General features: G+C 45.1%; 1 protein-coding gene across 5 annotated transcripts in view; it reads left to right on the forward strand.

The window, feature by feature from the left end:
* LOC137375499 (myoneurin-like) overlaps window positions 1–20,002 on the forward strand; it is a 207,331-nt gene that overhangs the window by 29,459 nt on the left and 157,870 nt on the right. For all 5 annotated transcript variants that reach the window (XM_068042868.1, XM_068042872.1, XM_068042870.1 and 2 more), the window contains exon 4: window positions 16,736–16,895. In XM_068042868.1, coding sequence (XP_067898969.1) covers window positions 16,736–16,895 — 160 coding nt within the window. The remainder of the gene's footprint in view (window positions 1–16,735; window positions 16,896–20,002) is intronic.

Raw genomic sequence — 20,002 nt, forward strand, 5'->3', positions numbered from 1 at the left:
ACCCATGCGGGTACCCATAGCGACACCTTTTACTTGAAGGAAGTGCATGGAGTTGAAGGAGAAGTTGTTCAATGTGAGAACAAGTTCAGCCAGGCGGAGGAGGGTGGCGGTGGATGGGGACTGGTTGGGCCTCCGTTCCAGGAAGAAGCGGAGAGCCCTCAAACCATCCTGGTGGGGGATGGAGGTGTAGAGCGATTGGACGTCCATAGTGAAGAGGAGGCGGTTGGGACCAGGAAACTGGAAATTGTCTAAATGACGTAGGGCGTCAGAAGAGTCACGAATGTAGGTGGGAAGAGACTGGACCAGCGGAGAAAAGATAGAGTCCAGATAGGAAGAAATAAGTTCAGTGGGGCAGGAGCAGGCTGACACAATGGGTCTGCCGGGACAGTCCCTTTTGTGGATTTTGGGAAGGAGGTAGAAGCGGGCTGTCCGGGGTTGTGGGACTATGAGGTTGGAAGCCGTAGAGGGAAGATCTCCAGAGGAGATGAGGTCAGTGACAGTCCTTTGGACGGTGGCTTGATGTTCGGTGGTGGGGTCATGGTCCAGAGGGAGGTAGGAAGAGGTGTCTGTGAGTTGGCGTTGAGCTTCTGCAAGGTAGAGGTCGGTACGCCATACGACAACAGCACCACCCTTGTCTGCAGGTTAGTGTGTTTTGTTATTCGGGTTTAACCCCCTTGGTATTTTATAAAGAGACAACGACAGAGTTTTCTTGTAGGTTTAAAAACAGAAAATCAATTATTGATCGATATGCCTTATCCCAAAAGTGTCGCATTCTCTCACACATTTGCTTGCACGCACACACATGCACAAGAGACAGAGAGGAAAAAAAGTGGTGTACGATTATAAGTGAGGGGGGGGACACAGTAAACCTGTTGAATTCTCTTGGAAGTAGAGTTCTCGTTGGTTGCAGTCCTGTAGATTTCTCTCTTGGTTGAAAGTTCAGTTGAAGACGATGGATAACTTCTCGTTCACTGCTGTATAAAGTATAGATGCAGACTTTCATAGTAGGGCACGCTCCTTCTGGTTTGCTGGAAACAAGCTTCAGGATGCTACTTTTCTTTTTTCTGGGGTGACCCTCTCCAGGATGCTTTTTTAAGGTAAAGCTGTGTTTCTTTTCACCTCCTGGTAGGAGATGCTTTGGTCTCTGAACCATGGTGATTGCACAATGGCCCAGGGTGTGGCTCCCTCACACCTTCTTTGTTTCAGAAGAAGATATTCAATTCTGGAAATGTTTTAGGATGGGTGCAATTGAGATCTCTTAGCGAGCGTGAGATAGAGGTACAAATATATAAACAGATTATGGAAAGATGTAGGAGCAACAGGGTGGTGGTGATAGGAGATTTTAATTTTCCCAACATTCACCGAGATTCACTTAGTGTTAGAGGTCTAGATGGAGCAGAATTTGTCAGGAGCATCCAGAGGAGGGTTTTCTAGAGCAGTATGTAAATAGTCCAACTCGGGAAGGGGCCATACTGGACCTGGTGTTGGGGAATGAGCCCGGCCAGGTGGTTGAAGTTTCAGTAGGGGACTACTTTGGGAATAGTGATCACAATTCCGTAAGTTTTAGAATACTCATGGACAAAGACGAGAGTGGTCCTAAAGGAAGAGTGCTAAATTGTAGATTGGGAGCAGCTGTTTGAAGGTAAATCCACATTTGATATGTGGGAGGCTTTTAAAGAGAGGTTGATTAGCGTGCAGGAGAGACATGTTCCTGTGAAAATGAGGGATAGAAATGGCAAGATTAGGGAACCATGGATGACAGGTGAAATTGTGAGACTAGCTAAGAGGAAAAAGGAAGCATACATAAGGTCTAGGCGGCTGAAGAAAGACGAAGCTTTGAAAGAATATCGGGAATGTAGGACCAATCTGAAACGAGCAATTAAGAGGGCTAAAAAGGGTCATGAAATATCTTTAGCAAACAGGGTTAAGGAAAATCCCAAAGCCTTTTATTCATATATAAGGAGCAAGAGGGTAACTAGAAAAAGGATTGGCTCACTCAAGGACAAAGGAGGAAAGTTATGCGTGGAGTCAGAGAAAATGGGTGAGATTTTAAACGAGTACTTTGCATCGGTATTCACCGAGGAGAGGGACATGACGGATGTTGAGGTTAGGGACAGATGTTTGATTACTCTCGGTCAAGTCGGCATAAGGAGGGAGGAAGTGTTGGGTATTCTAAAAGGCATTAAGATGGACAAGTCCCCAGGTCCGGATGGGATCTATCCCAGGTTGCTGTGGGAAGCGAGATGGGAAATAGCTGGGGCCTTAACAGATATCTTTGCAGCATCCTTAAACACGGGTGAGGTCCCGGAGGACTGGAGAATTGCTAATGTTGTCCCCTTGTTTAAGAAGGGTAGCAGGGAAAATCCAGGTAATTATAGACCGGTGAGCCTGACGTCAGTGGTAGGGAAGCTGCTGGAGAAGATACTGAGGGATAGGATCTATTCCCATTTGGAAGAAAATGGGCTTATCAGTGATAGGCAACATGGTTTTGTGCAGGGAAGGTCATGTCTTACCAACTTAATAGAATTCTTTGAGGAAGTGACAAAGTAGATTGATGAGGGAAGGGCTGTAGATGTCATATACATGGACTTCAGTAAGGCGTTTGATAAGGTTCCCCATGGTAGGCTGATGGAGAAAGTGAAGTCGCATGGGGTCCAGGGTGTACTAGCTAGATGGATAAAGAACTGGCTGGGCAACAGGAGACAGAGAGTAGCAGTGGAAGGGAGTTTCTCAAAATGGAGACGTGTGACCAGTGGTGTTCCACAGGGATCCGTGCTGGGACCACTGTTGTTTGTGATGTACATAAATGATTTGGAGGAAAGTATAGGTGGTCTGATTAGCAAGTTTGCAGACGACACTAAGATTGGTGGAGTAGCAGATAGTGAAGGGGACTGTCAGCGAATACAGCAGAATATAAATAGATTGGAGAGTTGGGCAGAGAAATGGCAGATGGAGTTCAATCAGGGCAAATGCGAGGTGATGCATTTTGGAAGATCCAATTCAAGAGTGAACTATACAGTAAATGGAAAAGTCCTGGGGAAAATTGATGTACAGAGAGATTTGGGTGTTCAGGTCCATTGTTCCCTGAAGGTGGCAACGCAGGTCAATGAAGTGGTCAAGAAGGCATACGGCATGCTTTCCTTCATCGGACGGGGTATTGAGTACAAGAGTTGGCAGGTCATGTTACAGTTGTATAAGACTTTGGTTCGGCCACATTTGGAATACTGCGTGCAGTTCTGGTCGCCACATTACCAAAAGGATGTCGATGCTTTGGAGAGGGTGCAGAGGAGGTTCACCAGGATGTTGCTTGGTATGGAGGGCGCTAGCTATGAAGAGAGGTTGAGTAGATTAGGATTATTTTCATTAGAAAGACGGAGGTTGAGGGGGGACCTGATTGAGGTGTACAAAATCATGAGAGGTATAGACAGGGTGGATAGCAAGAAGCTTTTTCCCAGAGTGGGGGATTCAATTACTAGGAATCACGAGTTCAAAGTGAGAGGGGAAAAGTTTAGGGAGGATATGCGTGGAAAGTTCTTTACGCAGAGGGTGGTGGGTGCCTGGAACGCGCTGCCAGCGGAGGTGGTAGATGCGGGCACGATGGAGTCTTTTAAGATGTATCTAGACAGATACATGAATGGGCAGGAAGCAAAGAGATACAGACCCTTAGAAAATAGACGACATGTTTAGATAGAGGATCTGGATCGGCGCAGGCTTGGAGGGCCGAAGGGCCTGTTCCTGTGCTGTAATTTTCTTTGTTCTTTGTTCTTGATATGAAGATTTCCCTTTGTCCCTGTCAGAAAGTTTGAATACACAAAGGCCAAGCCCTTTTTTCCTTCAGCCATTTTAGAGCATAGTCCACTTTTTACAAGCAAGGTCCATTTTTTGAAAGACAAAGTCAGTTTTTATAACTCTTCAGATTTTGTCCAAATATTTTGTATTGTCGCACTTCTTGTGACAACATATAGACTGGGTAAACCTAATTAGCACTAATGTTATGGAGGACTAATCCCTGGAATGAGATGGTTTTCTATAACAGTATGTTCAAGAACCAACTAGAGAACAGGCTATTTTAGATCCAATATTGTGCAATGGCAAAGGGTTAATTAATCTAGTTGTAAAGGAGCCTCTAGGGAAGAGTAACCATAATATGATAGAATTTTCCATTAAGTTTGAAAGTGATGTAGTTCAATCCGAAACTGGGGCCTCAAATCTAAACAAAGGAAACTACGAAGGTGTGAGGGGAGAATTGGCTGTGGTAAATTGGGAAACTACATTAGAAGGTATGATGGCAGACAGGCAATAGCTAGCATTTAAAGACTTAATACGTAGTTTATAACAAATTTACATTTCTTTGAGGCACAAAAACCCAGCAAGAAAAGTGACCCAACTATGGCTAACAAGAGAAGTTAAAGATTGTATTAGATCAAAGCAAGAGGTTTATAAAGTTGCCAAAAAGAGTAGCAAGCCAGAGCATTGGGAGCATTCAGAATTCAGCAGAGGAGGGCCAAGAAACTGATAGGGAGAGAAAATAGAATATGTGAGTAAACTAGCGAGAAACATTAAAAAACAGACTGTGAAAGCTTCTATAGGTATGTAAAAAGGAAAAGATGAGCAAAAACAAATGTGGGCCCACTGCAGGTAGAGACGGGAGAATTATCAAGGAGAATAAGGAAATCACAGCATCATAGAAAGTTTAAGGCACAGAAAGCATCCACTTGGCCCACCGTGTCTGTGCCGGCCAAAAAACGATCCACCTATTCTAATCCCACCTTGCAACATTTGGTCCGTAGCCCTACAGCATACGGCACTTGAGGTGCATATCCAGACTCCTTCTGAATAAGTTGAAGGTCTGTGTCTCAACTACCCTTTCAGGCAGTGAGTTCCATACCATAGCCACCCGAGAGTCATTGATTATCTAGCACAGAAACAGGCCTTTCGGCCCATCGTGTCCGTGCCAGCCATCAAGCACCTATCTCTTCTAATCCTATTTTCCAGCACTTGGTCCGTAGCCTTGTATGCTATGGCATTTCAAGTGCTCATCTAAATGCTTCTTAACTGTTGTGAGGGTACCTGCCCTTACCACCCTTTCAGGCAGTGTATTCCAGATTCCAACCACCCCCTGGGTGAATTTTTTTTTCCTCAAATCTCCTCTAAACCTCCTGCCCCTTATGTTAAATCTATGCCCCCTGGTTATTGACACCTCCACTGAGGGAAAAAGTTTCTTCCTATCTACCCTATCTTTTCCCCTCATAATTTTGTATACCTCAATCAGATCCCCCCTCAGCCTTCTCTGCTCTAAGGAAAACCCTAGCCTATCCAGTCTGTCTTCATAGCTGAAATGCTCCAGTCCAGGCAACATCCTGGTGAATCTCCTCTGCACCCTGTACAGTGCAATCCTTCCTCTGGGTGAAAAAGTTTTTCCTCATCTCTCTAATTTTTCTACCAATCACTTTAAATCTATGCCCCCTCGTCACTGACCTCTCTGCTAAGGTGAATAGACCCTTCACCTCCACTCTATCCAGGTCCCTCAAAATTTTGTACATTTCAATCAGATCTCGCCTCAGCCTTCTCTGCTAGAAGGAGAACAACCCCAGCCTATCCAATCCTTCCTCATAGCTGCATTTTTCCAGTCCTGGCAACATCCTTGTAAATCTCCTCTGTACCCTCTCTAGTGCAATTACATCCTTTCTGTAATGAGGTGACCAGAACTGCACACAGTACAGTACAAAACTCCATGGCAGCGATGGCAGAGGAACTAGACAAATACTTTGTGTCTGTCTTCATGGAGGAAGATACAATGGCGTAGCAGTAACATCACTGGACTATAGAACATAGAACATTACAGCGCAGTACAGGCCCTTCGGCCCTCGATGTTGCGCCGACCTGTGAAACCATCTGACCTACACTATTCCATTTTCATCCAAATGTCTATCCAATGACCACTTAAATGTGATAGACATAAAAAGTAAATTTCAAACAGTTAAAAAAATCTTTACATGAATGGTGATCACTCACTGACACGGTCAGCTGGAGGGAGTAGAGAAATTTAATGCAGAGAAGATACAATGGCGTAGCAGTAACGTCACTGGACTAGTGATTCAAATTCCACCACAGCAGCTGGAGGAATTTATATTAGATTTTTTTTAGATTTAGAGATACAGCACTGAAACAGGCCCTTCGGCCCACCGAGTCTGTGCCGACCATTAACCACCCATTTATACTAATCTTACACTAATCCCATATTCCTACCACATCCTCACCTGTCCCTATATTCCCCTACCACCTACCTATACTAGGGGCAATTTATAATGGCCAATTTACCTATCAACCTGCAAGTCTTTTGGCTGTGGGAGGAAACCAGAGCACCCGGAGGAAACCCACGCAGACACAGGGAGAACTTGCAAACTCCACACAGGCAGTACCCAGAACTGAACCCGGGTCGCTGGAGCTGTGAGGCTGCGGTGCTAACCACTGTGCCGCCCCACATTATTCATTAAATATTCATTAAATCAATAAAAATCTGGAATTGAAAACTAGTCTCAGTAATGGTGCCATGAAGATATCATCAATTCTCATAAAAACCCATCTGGTTCACTAATTTCCTTTAGGGAAGGAAATCTGCCATCCTTACCAGGTCTGGCCTACATGTGACTCCAGACCCACAGCAATGTGGTTGACCCTTAACTGCCCTCTAAAATGGCCGAGCAAGCCACTCAGTTCAAGTGCAGTTGGGGTTGGGCAACAAATGCTGGCCTGCCAGCACTGCCCACATCCCATGAAAGAAGAAAAGAAAATACAAAAAACCTCCCACGAATACTAGAGAACCAAGGGACTAGTGAGAATGAGGAACTGAAAGAAATTTGTCTCAGTAAAAAAGTAGTACTGGAGAAATTAATGGGACTGGAAGTTGATAAATCCCCTGGACCTGTTGATCTACATCTCAGAGTGTTGAAAGCGGTGGTTGTAGAGATAATGGATGCGTTGGTGGTCATCTTCCAAAATTCTACAGATTCTGGAGTGGTTCCTGCAGATTAGAAGGTAGCAAATGTAACCCCACTATTTAAAAAAGGAGGGAGAGACAAAATGAAAAACTACAGACCTGTTAGCCTGACATCAGTAGTAGGGAAAATGCTAGAATCTATTATAAAGGATGTGATCTCTGGACACTTAGAAAATAATGGTAGGATTGGGCAGTCAACATGGATTTGTGAAAGGGAAATCATGTTTGACAAATCTGTTGGAATTTTTTTGAGGATGTAACTAGCGTAATAGATGAGGGGAAACGAATGGATGTGCTGTATTTGGATTTTCAGAAGGCTTTTGATGAGGTCCTACGTAGGTGGTTAGTAAGCAAAATTAGAGCACATGGGATTGGGGGTAATATACTGGCAGGAATTAAGAATTGGTTAATGGACTGAAAACAGAGAATAGGAATAAACAGGTCATTCTCAAACTGGCAGGCTGTGACGAGTGGGCTACCGTAAGGATTAGTGTTCGGACCTCAGTTATTCACAATCTATTATCAATGGTTTGGATGGGGGGATCAAATGTGCCTGGAGTCGGAGGAGGTAGGGGAGGTCCTAAATGAATACTTTGCTTCAGTATTCACTAGTGAGAGGGACCTGGTCATTTGTGAGGACAGCGTGAAACAGGCTGATATGCTCGAACAGGTTGATGTTAAGAGGGAGGATGTGCTGGAAATTTTGAAAGACATGAGGATAGATAAGTCCCCGGGGCCAGACGGGATATATCCAAGGTTATTACGGGAAGCGAGGGAAGAGATTGTTGCGCCTTTAGCGATGATCTTTGCGTCCTCACTGTCCACTGGAGTAGTACCAGATGATTGGAGGGTGGCAAATGTTATTCCCTTGTTCAAGAAAGGGAATATGGATAACCCAGGAAATTATAGACCAGTCAGTCTTACGTCGGTAGTGGGCAAATTATTGGAGAGGATTCTGAGAGACAGGATTTATGATTATTTGGAAAAGTATAGTTTGATTAGAGACAGTCAGCATGGCTTTGTGAGGGGCAGGTCATGCCTCACAAGCCTTATTGAATTCTTTGAAGATGTGACAAAACACATTGATGAAGGAAGAGCAGTGGATGTAGTGTATATGGATTTTAGCAAGGTGTTTGATGAGTTTCCCCATGGTAGGCTCATTCAGAAAGTAAGGAGGCATGGGATTCAGGGAAAGTTGGCTGTCTGGATACAGAATTGGCTGGCCCATAGAAGACAGAGGGTGGTAGTAGATGGAAAGTATCCAGCTGGAGCTCAGTGACCAGTGGTGTTCTGCAGTGATCTGTTCTGGGACCTCTGCTCTTTGTGATTTTTATAAATGACTTGGATGAGGAAGTGGAAGGCTGGGTTAGCAAGTTTGCCGATGACACGAAGGTTGCTGGAGTTGTGGATAGTGTGGAAGGCTGTTGTAGGTTGCAATGGGACATTGACAGGATGCAGAGCTGGGCTGAGAAGTGGCAGATGGAGTTCAACCTGGAAAAGTGTGAAGTGGTTCATTTTGGAAAGTCGAATTTGAATGCAGAATGCAGGCTTAAAGACAGGATTCTTGGTAGTGTGGAGGAACAGAGGGATCTTGGGGTCCATGTCCATAGATTGCTCAAAGTTGCCACCCAAGTTGATAGGGTTGTTAAGAAGGCATATGGTGTGTTGGCTTTCATTAACAGGGGGATTGAGTTTAAGAGTCGCGAGGTTATGCTGCAGCTCTATAAACCCCTGGTTAGACCACACTTGGAATATTGTGTTCAGTTCTGGTCGCCTCATTATAGGAAGGATGTGGAAGCTTTAGAGAGGGTGCAGAGGAGATTTACCAGATGCTGCCTGGACTGGAGGGCATGTCTTATGAAGAAAGGTTGAGGGAACTAGGGCTTTTCTCATTGGAACGAAGAAGGATGAGAGGTGACTTGATAGAGGGGTACAAGATGATGAGAGGGTAGATAGAGTGGATAGCCAGAGACTTTTTCCCAGGGCGGAAAGGGCTATCACCAGGGGGCATAATTTTAAGGTGATTGGAGGAAGGTTTCGGGGAAATGTCAGAGGTAGGTTCTTTACACAGAGAGTGGTGGGTGCGTGGAATGCACTGCCAGCGGTGGTAGTAGAAGCAGATACATTAGGGACATTTAAGCGACTCTTGGATAGGTACATGGATGATAGTAGAATGAAGGGTATGAAGGTAGTTTGATCTTCGAGTAGGTTAAAGGTTCGGCACAACATCGTGGGCTGAAGGGCCTATACTGTGCTGTACTGTTCTATGTTCTATGTTCTAAATGAAATCTTTCCAAGTTTGGTTATGATACAAAACTAGGAGGGAATGTGAGTTGTGAGGATGATGCAAAGAGGCTTCAAGGGGATTTAGACTTGCTGAGTGGGCAAGAACATGGCAAATGGAATAGGTAAATTGGCCATTATAAATTGCCCCTAGTATAGGTAGGTGGTAGGGGAATTGAGGGAAGGTGGGGATGTGGTAGGAATATGGGATTAATGTAGGATTAGTATCAATGGGTGGTTGACGGTCGGCACAGACTCGGTGTGCCGAAGGGCCTGTTTCAGTGCTGTATCTCTAAATTTTAAAAAAAATGGAAAAATGTGAAGTTATGCACTTTGGTAGGGAGAACAGAAATGCAGAGTATTTCTTCAATGGTAAGAGATTGGGAAGTGTTGATGTCAAAAGGGACCTGGGTATCCTTGTTCATAAGTCACTGAAAGCTGACATGCAGGTGCAGCAAGATATTTAGAAGGCAAATGATATGTTGGCCTTTATTGCAAGAGGATTTAAGTACAGGAATAAAGATGTCTTACTGCAGTTATATGGTGTCTTGGTGAGACCACACCTGGAGTATTGTGTAGAGTTTTGATCTCCTTACTTAAGGAAGGATATACTTACCATAGAGGGAGTACAACGGAGGTTCACTGGACTGACCCCTGGGATGGTGGGATTGTCCTATGAGGAGAGAGAGAAGAGACTGGGTCTAAATTCTCTGGAGTTAGAAGAATGAGAGGTGATCTCACTGAAGCATACAAAATTCTTATGCTCGACAGGGTAGATGCAGGAAGGATGTTTTCCCTGGCTTTTGGGAGCGGGTGGGGAGGAGAATCTAGAACCAGGGGGCACAGTCTCTGATTAAGAGGTAGGCCATTTAGGACTGAGATGAATAATTTCTTCCCTCGGGGTGGTGAATCTTTGTAATTCTCTACCCCAGTGGGCCGTGGAGGCTCAGTCAGTCATTCATTCACAGAGTTCTATAGATTTCGAGATATTAAAGATATCAAGGGATATGGGGATAGTGGGGGAGAATGGCATTGAGGTAGACGATCAGCTGTGATGTAGTTAAATGAAGGAGCAGGCTCGCAGGGCAGAATAACCTACTCCTGTTTCCTATGTTCCTCTGGTGGGTATAGGTCTTTCACTGTACAACACTGGGGTACAGTACTGATCGGTACAGGTCTGTCACTGTATAGCAATGGCGTACAGTACTGATGACTATAGGTCTGTCACTAACACGGGAGCAATACTGTTGGGTACAGTTCTGTCACCGTATAGCACTGACTGGTACAGTGTCGCTGTATAACACTGGGGTACAGCACTGGTGGGGACAGGTCTGTCACTGTATAACAGGTACAGGTTTGCCACTGGAACACAGTACTGGGGTGGGGGGGGTTACAGGCTTGTTGCTGAGTAACACTGGGGTACAGTACTGGGGGTTACAGGTTTGGCAAAGTAACACCGGGGTAAGTGCTGGGGGGAAGGTACAGGTTTGTTGTTAAAAGCAAAATACTGCGGATGCTGGAAATCTGAAATAAGAACAAGAAATGCTGGAAATACTCAGCAGGTCTGGCAGCATCTGTGGAAAGAGAAGCAGAGTTAATGTTTTGGGTCAGTGACAGGGGTTCCGAAGAAGGGTCACTAACCCAAAGAACAAAGAAAATTACAGCACAGGAACAGGCCCATCGGCCCTCCAAGCCTGCGCCGATCCAGATCCTCTATCTAAACATGTTGCCTATTTTCTAAACCCGAAACGTTAACTCTGCTTCTCTTTCTACAGATGCTGCCAGACCTGCTGAGTATTTCCAGCATTTCTTGTTTTTATTACAGGTTTGTTGTTATCTAACACTGAGTTGCAGTACTGGGGAATACAGGGTCTGTCACTGTATAATGATGAATGGTGGAACAGGCTCTAGGTTTGAATGGCCGACTCCTTATTTCCACGTTTCTATAACTTTCCCATCATTAGGGCGGCACAGTGGCGCAGTGGTTAGCACCGCAGCCTCACAGCTCCAGGGACCCGGGTTCGATTCCGGGTACTGCCTGTGTGGAGTTTGCAAGTTCTCCCTGTGTCTGCGTGGGTTTTCTCCGGGTGCTCCGGTTTCCTCCCACAAGCCAAAAGACTTGCAGGTTGATAGGTAAATTGGCCATTATAAATTGTCACTAGTATAGGTAGGTGGTAGGGAAATATAGGGATAGGTGGGGATGTTTGGTAGGAATATGGGATTAGTGTAGGATTAGTATAAATGGGTGGTTGATGTTCGGCACAGACTCGGTGGGCCGAAGGGCCTGTTTCAGTGCTGTATCTCTAATCTAATCTAATCTAAAAAAAGTCTATCCTTCGGAGTTTCCTAGTGACTTAAAGAAGGGAGCCTCGAGATACAGAGGCTATTTTCACTGGGGCAGATGAGGATAAGTGAGATATTTAATAGAAATTTTCAAATCTTGAAGATTTTTGGTCGACTGTATAGGGAAAGAATACTGCCCCTGGTTGGGGAATCAGTGACCAGTGGTTAATTAAAATTGTCACTAAATGTAAACAGGGGTTAGGAGAAATGTCTTTGTACAGAGAGTTGTTGGAATGAAGAGTACTTTGCCTCAGGGAGTGTTTGACACAGAGACCATTGCATCTATGAAGGGAAAATTGGATACACATTTGAAGAAGTGAAAGATGCAGTGCTGTGGGGAGAGTGGGGTAGTGGGATTATTTGGGTATTGATGCAGGGTTATGGGGAGAGTGGGGTAGTGGGATTATTTGGGTATTGATGCAGGGTTATGGGGAGAGTGGGGTAGTGGGATTAATTTGAGATTGTTCTAACAAGTTACTGAAACCGATCTAATGGGCTTGACGGGCCTGTACTATAAACCTCTGTCTTTTTATGGTTCTCTCTAAAGAAGTTTTCTTGATTCATGGTCATAGTCATAACAGCACAGAAGGAGGCCATTTGTCCCACGCAGGCTCTTTGTAGAGTAGTCCATATAGTCATATTCCCCTGCTGTAACCTCCAAGCCCTGCAAGTTTATTTCCCTCAAGTCCCCATCCTTTTGAAATCATTGATCGTCGCCTCTTTCACCACTCTCGTAGGAAGTGAATTCAAAGTCATTACCATTTGCTACGTAAAAAAGGTTTTTCCTCACATCTCATGCATATCTCTTGCTCAAAACCTTAAATCTATATTCCCTCATCCTTGTACCATCAGCTAATGGGGAACAGCTTTTTGTCAACCTTATCTAAATCTGTCAGTCTTGTACACCTCTATCAGATCTCCCTTCAGCCTCCTTTGCTCCAAGGAGAACAATCCCAGCTTCTCCAATTTAACCTTGTAGCTAAAATCCCTCATCCCTGGAACTATTCTGGTAAATCTCCTCTGTACCCTGTCAAGGCCCTCACATCTTTCTAAAGTGTGGTGATCAGAACTGGATGCAATTCTCTAGTTGGGGTCTGACCAGAGTTTTGTAAAGGTCCAGCATAACTCTCCTGTTTTCATGCTCAATACCTCTATTTATGAAGCCCAAGATTCCATATTCTTTGCTACTTACTCTTCTCAATATGTCCTGCCACCTTCAAAGATCTATTCACATGAACTTCCAGGTCCCTCTATTCCTGCACACACTTTAGAACTCTGCCATTAAGACTCCCTATTCCTTCTGCCAAAATGCATCACCTCACTTCTCTGTATTAAATTCCATCTGCTGCTTGTCTGCCCATTCTGTGAGCCATTCTGTCATATTGCAGTTGATTGGTATCTTCCTCACTGTTTGCCACACCTCCCAAGTTTGGTATCATCGGCACCTTTTGAAATTTTACTCTATATTTAATTGGCTTGGATATTGGGATGCATAAAAAAAAGCAGTGGTCTAAGCACTGACGCTTGGGGAACACCACTGTCCGCCATCCTCCAGCCTGAAAAACAACCATTTATTGCGACTGTTTTCTGTCCATAAGCCATTTTTTAAAAATCCAATTACATAACATACAAATTAGAAGCAGAAGTAGGCCATTCGGCCCCTCTAGCCCGCTCCGCCATTCAAGATGATCATGGCTAATCTGTTTGTCTCTGGAATTCCACACTCCCATCTATCCCCGATAATCTTAGATTCTTGTTAGTCTAGGGAATCAATCTACCTCCGACATTGACCCTGCTATTCCATGAGCCTCATTTTTTGTTAACCAGCCTTTTATGTGGTACTTTGTCAAATGCTTTCTTAAAATCCAAATCGACAATATCCACCACATTCCCCTCGTCGACCTTCTGTTACTTCATCAAAAAATTCAATTTGATTAGTCAAGTATGATCTGCCTTTTACAAATCTGTGCTGGCTATCATTAATTACTCAAACCTCTCCAAGTGCCTGTTGATTTTTTTCCCCCCTGATTATTGTTTCTAAAACTTTTATCTACCACTGATGTTAAACTGACTAGCCCTGTAGTTACTAGGAATGTCCTTGCACCCTTTCTTGAATAAGGGTGTCACATTTGCCACTCTTCAATCCTCTGGCACCTCCTGTATCTAGGAAAGATGGGAAGATTACGGAAAGCCCTTAAGCTTTCTCCATTCCCACTTCCTTTAGCAACCTGGGTTACAAGCCATCTGGACCAGGGAATATATTTACTCTAAGCATAGCCGGCCTTTCCAGTACATCTTGTCTATCAATTTTCACACATCCATGACCTCTTCCATCTCTGCTTCGACTGATATTTTGTCAGCATTGTTGATGTCAGTTGTGTCAATTGTTTAATCATATGCAGGTGGAGGGTGTTCATTGGGGTCTTACTTGAGCACATATAAGCAGACACTTAGACTGGTGGTGGGTTTGAGTGAGAAGCTACATGTTTGTAATCCTTTTACTCTGTACAAGGAATGTGAAACTGAGTAAAGATAGGCTGCAGCATCATCCTTTTCACAAGATGATTTCTGGAGTAGAACAAGCATCCTCTTCCTTAGTAAACATTGATTCAAAGTGCTCATTCAGTATTCCAGTCTTGCCCTGTGCCTCTAAGCATATATCCCCCTCTTTGTCCCTAATAGGCCCCACTCTGCCTCTTACAACCCTCTTACTATTTACATGTTAGAAGATTTTTGGGTTCCCTTTTTGTTAGCATTCTCTCTTTGCCAATCTTATTTTCCTCTTTCCTCTTCACTTCCCCTCTCGAACTTATTGTATGACGTGGTTCTCATTTGACGAATTTACCTGACATGCAAAATACACCTTCTTTGTTCTGTTTCATCATATTCCCCATCTCCCTCATCATTGAAGGCACTCTGGTTTTGGTTCCCCGACTTTTCCCCCTTCTTGGAATGTATGTTGCCTGTACCTGAAACATTTCCTCCTTAAGGATCACCCATTGTTCCATTACAGTTTTTACTGTCAGTCTTTGGTCTGTTTATCTTTCACTGAACTCCATTGTTAGCCTCATGAGAAAGGAATTTGTTAGAATAGAGTGGGAATGGGAAAGAAGTCTGCGGGTCAACAGTACAATCTTTACAAAAGTAATTGTCAGTATTAAACTAAATGTGAGCTCGCACCCTCTGACACTGAACTGCTCCTCACTCCTTTCTCCCTTCATTCCATCATTAGCCCTTCAAGTATTGCAGTCCTTCCCTCTGCAATTCTCTACCCAGTTCCTTTGCCTTGCTTCCTACCATCCTGGCTTTCAAAACTTCATTTTATACCTTGCCTTCAGTTCCCAATTTTAGCCATTGTATTTTGACTTTTCCCCATGCTCTGTGTTCACTGCATCAAGAATTAGAATTAGAACATTACAGCGCAGTACAGGCCCTTCGGCCCTCGATGTTGCGCCGACCTGTGAAACCATCTGACCTACACTATTCCATTTTCATCCATATGTCTATCCAATGTCCACTTAAATGCCCTTAAAGTTGGCGAATCTACTACTGCTGCAGGCAGGGCGTTCCACGCCCTTACTACTCTCTGAGTAAAGAAACTACCTCTCACATCTGTCCTATATCTATCACCCCTCAACTTGAAGCTATGTCCCCTCGTGTTTGCCATCACCATCCGAGGAAAAAGACGCTCACTATCCACCCTATCTAACCCTCTGATTATCTTATATGTCTCTATTAAGTCACCTCTCCTCCTCCTTCTCTCCAACGAAAACAACCTCAAGTCCCTCAGCCTTTCCTCGTAAGACCTTCCCTCCATACCAGGCAACATCCTAGTAAATCTCCTCTGCACCCTTTCCATAGCTTCCACATCCTTCCTATAATGCGGTGACCAGAACTGCACGCAATACTCCAGGTGCGGTCTCACCAGAGTTTTGTACAGCTGCAGCATGACCTCGTGGCTCCGAAACTCGACCCCCCTACTAATAAAAGCTAACACACCATATGCCTTCTTAACAGCCCTATTAACCTGGTTAGCAACCTTCAGGGATTTATGCACCTGGACACCAAGATCTCTCTGTTCATCTACACTACCAAGAATCTTCCCATTAGCCCAGTACTCTGCATTCCTGTTACTCCTTCCAAAGTGAATCACCTCACACTTTTCCGCATTAAACTCCATTTGCCATCTCTCAGCCCAGCTCTGCAGCCTATCTATGTCTCTCTGTACCCGACAACATCCTTCGGCACTATCCACAACTTCACCGACCTTAGTGTCATCTGCAAATTTACTAACCCACCCTTCTACACCCTCTTCCAGGTCATTTATAAAAATGACAAACAGCAGTGGCCCCAAAACAGATCCTTGCGGTACACCACTAGTAACTAAACTCCAGGATGAACATTTGCCATCAACCACCACCCTCTGTCTTCTTTCAGCTAGCCAATTTCTGATCCAAAGCTCTAAATCACCTTCAACCCCATACTTCCGTATTTTCTGCAATAGCCTACCGTGGGGAACCTTATCAAACGCCTTACTGAAATCCATATACACCACATCCACTGCTTTACCCTCATCCACCTGTTTGGTCACCTCCTCGAAAAACTCAATAAGGTTTGTGAGGCACGACCTACCCGTCACAAAACCGTGCTGACTATCTCTAATGTACTTATTCTTTTCAAGATGATTATAAATCCTGTCTCTTATAACCTTTTCCAACATTTTACCCACAACCGAAGTAAGGCTCACAGGTCTATAATTACCAGGGCTGTCTCTACTCCCCTTCTTGAACAAGGGGACAACATTTGCAATCCTCCAGTCTTCCGGCACTATTCCTGTCGACAATGACGACATAAAGATCAAGGACAGAGGCTCTGCAATCTCCTCCCTAGCTTCCCAGAGAATCCTAGGATAAATCCCATCTGGCCCAGGGGACTTATCTATTTTCACACTTTCATCCTTTCATTAAAAAGTGTTCTGATGTTTTCCTGCACAAGGATACTATGTACGAACATCTTTTGGACAAAGGTATATCCTCACTTTCTAATTAGAATTTCCAATTGCACTGAGTTTTTGCTTGCAGGCTGATCTACTGCTGTAACCTGTTGCAGGTGAGAAGCCCTATCAGTGTGATATGTGCGATAAAAGCTTTGCTCAGAAATGCCAGCTAGTCTTCCACAATCGCATGCACCATGGCGAGGAGAAGCCGTACGCTTGTGACGTCTGCAACCTTCAGTTTGCAACTTCCAGTAACTTGAAAATTCATGCCAGGTAACATGCATTCCGTGCATTATGTGAAGTCTATCTTTGTGCACGACCCGTCGGTGTCCCACAGTGAGTCAAATTCGCTATTTTATAATCAATGAGCTGTTTCTGTTCATGTCATCAGTAACAGCAGAGGTGCTGAACAGCTGCAATTACTCTATTAAATGGGGAGGCGGTGGCGTAGTGGTATTGTCACTAGTCTAGTAACCCAGAGACCCAGGGTATTTCTCTGGGGACATGGGTTCAAATCCCACCACAGCAGAAGGTGGAATTTGAATTCAATTAATAAATCTGGAATTAAAAAGCTAGTCTAATGATGGCCATGAAACCATTGTCAATTGTTGTAAAAACCCATCTGGTTCACTAATGTCCTTTAGGGAATGAAATCTGCTGTCCTTACCTGGTCTGGACTACATGTGACTCCAGACCCACAAAAATGTGGTTGACTCTTATATGCCCTCTGAAATGACCTAGCAAACCACTCAGTTGTACCTAACCGCTACGAAGTCAATAAAAAATAATGAAATCGGATGGAGCACCCAGCATCGACCTAGGCACCGGAAACAACAACGGAAAACCCAGCCCTGTCGACCCTGCAAAGTCCTCCTTACTAACATCTGGGGACTTGTGCCAAAGTTGGGAGAGCTGTCCCACAGACTAGTCAAGCAACAACCTGACAAGGTCATACTCACAGAATCATACCTTACAATGTCCCAGACACTGCCATCACCATCTCTGGATATGTCCTATCCCACTGGCAGGACAGACCCAGCAGAGGTGGCGGGCGGCACAGTGGTATACAGGTGGGAGGGAGTTGCCCTGGGAGTCCTCAAAGTCGACTCCAGACCCCATGAAGTCTCATGGCATCAGGTCAAACGTGGACAAGGAAACCTCCTGCTGATTACCACCTACCGCCCTCCCTCAGCTGATGAGTCAGTACTCCTCCATGTTGAACAGCACTTGGAGGAAGCACTGAGGGTGGCAAGGACACGATGTACTCTGGGTAGGGGACTTCAATGTCCATCACCAAGAGTGGCTCGGTAGCACCACCACTGACCGAGCTGGCCAAGCCTAAAGGACATATCTGCTAGACTGGGTATGCGGCAGGTGGTGAGGGAACCAACAAGAGGAAAAAACATACTTGACCTCGTCCTCACCAATCTGCCTGCCACAGATGCTTCTGTCCATGGCAGTATTGGTAGGAGTGACCACCGCACAGTCCTTGTGGAGATGAAGTCCTGCCTTCACATTGAGGATACCCTCCATCGTGCTGTGTGGCACTATCACCGTGCTAAATGGGATAGATTTCGAACAGATCTAGCAATGCAAAGCCGGGCATCCATGAGGTGCTGTCGACCATCAGCGGCAGAATTGTACTCAACCACAATCTGTAACCTCATGGCCCGGCATTTCCCTCACTCTACCATTACCATTAAGCCAGGGGACCAACCCTGGTTCAATGAAGAGTGCAGGGAGGGCATGCCAGGAGCAGCTCCAGGCATACCTCAAAATGAGGTGTCAACCTGGTGAAGCTACAACACAGGACTACCTGTGTACCAAACTGCGTAAGCAGCATGCGATAGACAGAGCTAAGCGATCCCGTAACGAACGGATCAGATCTACGCTCTGCAGTCCTGCCACATCCAGCTATGAATGGTGGTGGACAATTAAACAACTAACTGGAGCAGGTGGCTCCACAAATATTCCCATCCTCAATGATGGGGAAGCCCAGCACATCAGTGCGAAAGATTAGGCTGAAGCATTTGCAACAACCTTCAGCCAGAAGTGCCGAGTTGATGATCCATCTCAGCCTCCTCCTGAAGTCCCCAGCATCACAGATGCCAGACTTCAGCCAATTCGATTCACTCCGCGTGATATCAAGAAACGACTGAAGGGACTGGATATTGCAAAGACGATAGGCCCTGACAATATTCCGGCAATAGTAGTAAATATTTGTGTTCCAGAACTTGGCGCGTCCCTAGCCAAGCTGTTCCACTACAGCTACAACACTGGCATCTATCCTGCAATGTGGAAAATTGCCCAGGTATGTCCTGTACACAAAAAGCAGGACAAGTCCAACCCGGCCAATTACCACCCCATCAGCCTACTCTCAATCATCAGTAAAGTGATGGAAGGTGTCATCAACAATGCCATCAAGTGGCACTTGCTTAGCAATAACCTGCTGAGTGATGCTCAGTTAGGGTTCTGCCCGGGCCTCTCAGCTCCTGACCTCATTGCAGCCTTGGTTCAAACATGGACAAAAGAGCTGAACTAAAGAGGTGAGGTGAGAGTGACTGCCCTTGACATCAAGGCAGCATTTGACTGAGTATGGCATCAAGGAGCCCCAGCAAAACTGAAGTCAGTGGGAATCTGGGAAAACTCTCCGCTGGTTGGAGTCATACCTAGCGCAAATGAAGATGGTTGTGGTTGTTGGATGTCAATCATCTGAGCTCCAGGGTATCACTGCAGGAGTTCCTCAGGGTAGTGTCCTAGGCCCAACCATCTTCAGCTGCTTCATCAATGGCCTTCCTTCAATCATAAGGTCAGAAGTGGGGATGTTCGCTGATGATTGCACAATGTTCAGCACCATTCGCGACTCCTCAGATACTGAAGCAGTCCGTACAGAAATGCAGCAAGACCTGGACAATATCCAGGCTTGGGCTGATAAGTGGGAACTAACATTTGCACCACACAAGTGCCAGGCAATGACCATCTCCAACAAGAGAGAATCTAACCATCTCACCTTGACATTCAATGGCATTACCATCGCTGAATCCCCCACTATCAACATCCTAGGGGCTACCATTGACTGGAAACTGAACTGGAGTAGCCATATAAATTCCGTGGCTACAAGAGCAGGTCAGAGGCTAGGAATCCTGAGGCGAGTAACTCACCTCCTGAATCCCCAAAGCCTGTCCACCATCTACAAGGCACAAGTCAGGAGTGTGATGGAATACTCTTCACTTGCCTGGATGCGTGCAGCTCCAACAACACTCAAGAAGCTCGACATCATCCAGGACAATGCAGCCTGCTTGATTGGCACCCCATCCACAAACATTCACTCCCTCCACCACCGATGCACAGTGTCAGCAGTGTGTACCATCTACAAGATG

The sequence above is a fragment of the Heterodontus francisci genome, chromosome 11 (genome assembly GCF_036365525.1).
Source record: "Heterodontus francisci isolate sHetFra1 chromosome 11, sHetFra1.hap1, whole genome shotgun sequence".
In the NCBI taxonomy this organism is placed as follows: Eukaryota; Metazoa; Chordata; class Chondrichthyes; order Heterodontiformes; family Heterodontidae; genus Heterodontus; species Heterodontus francisci.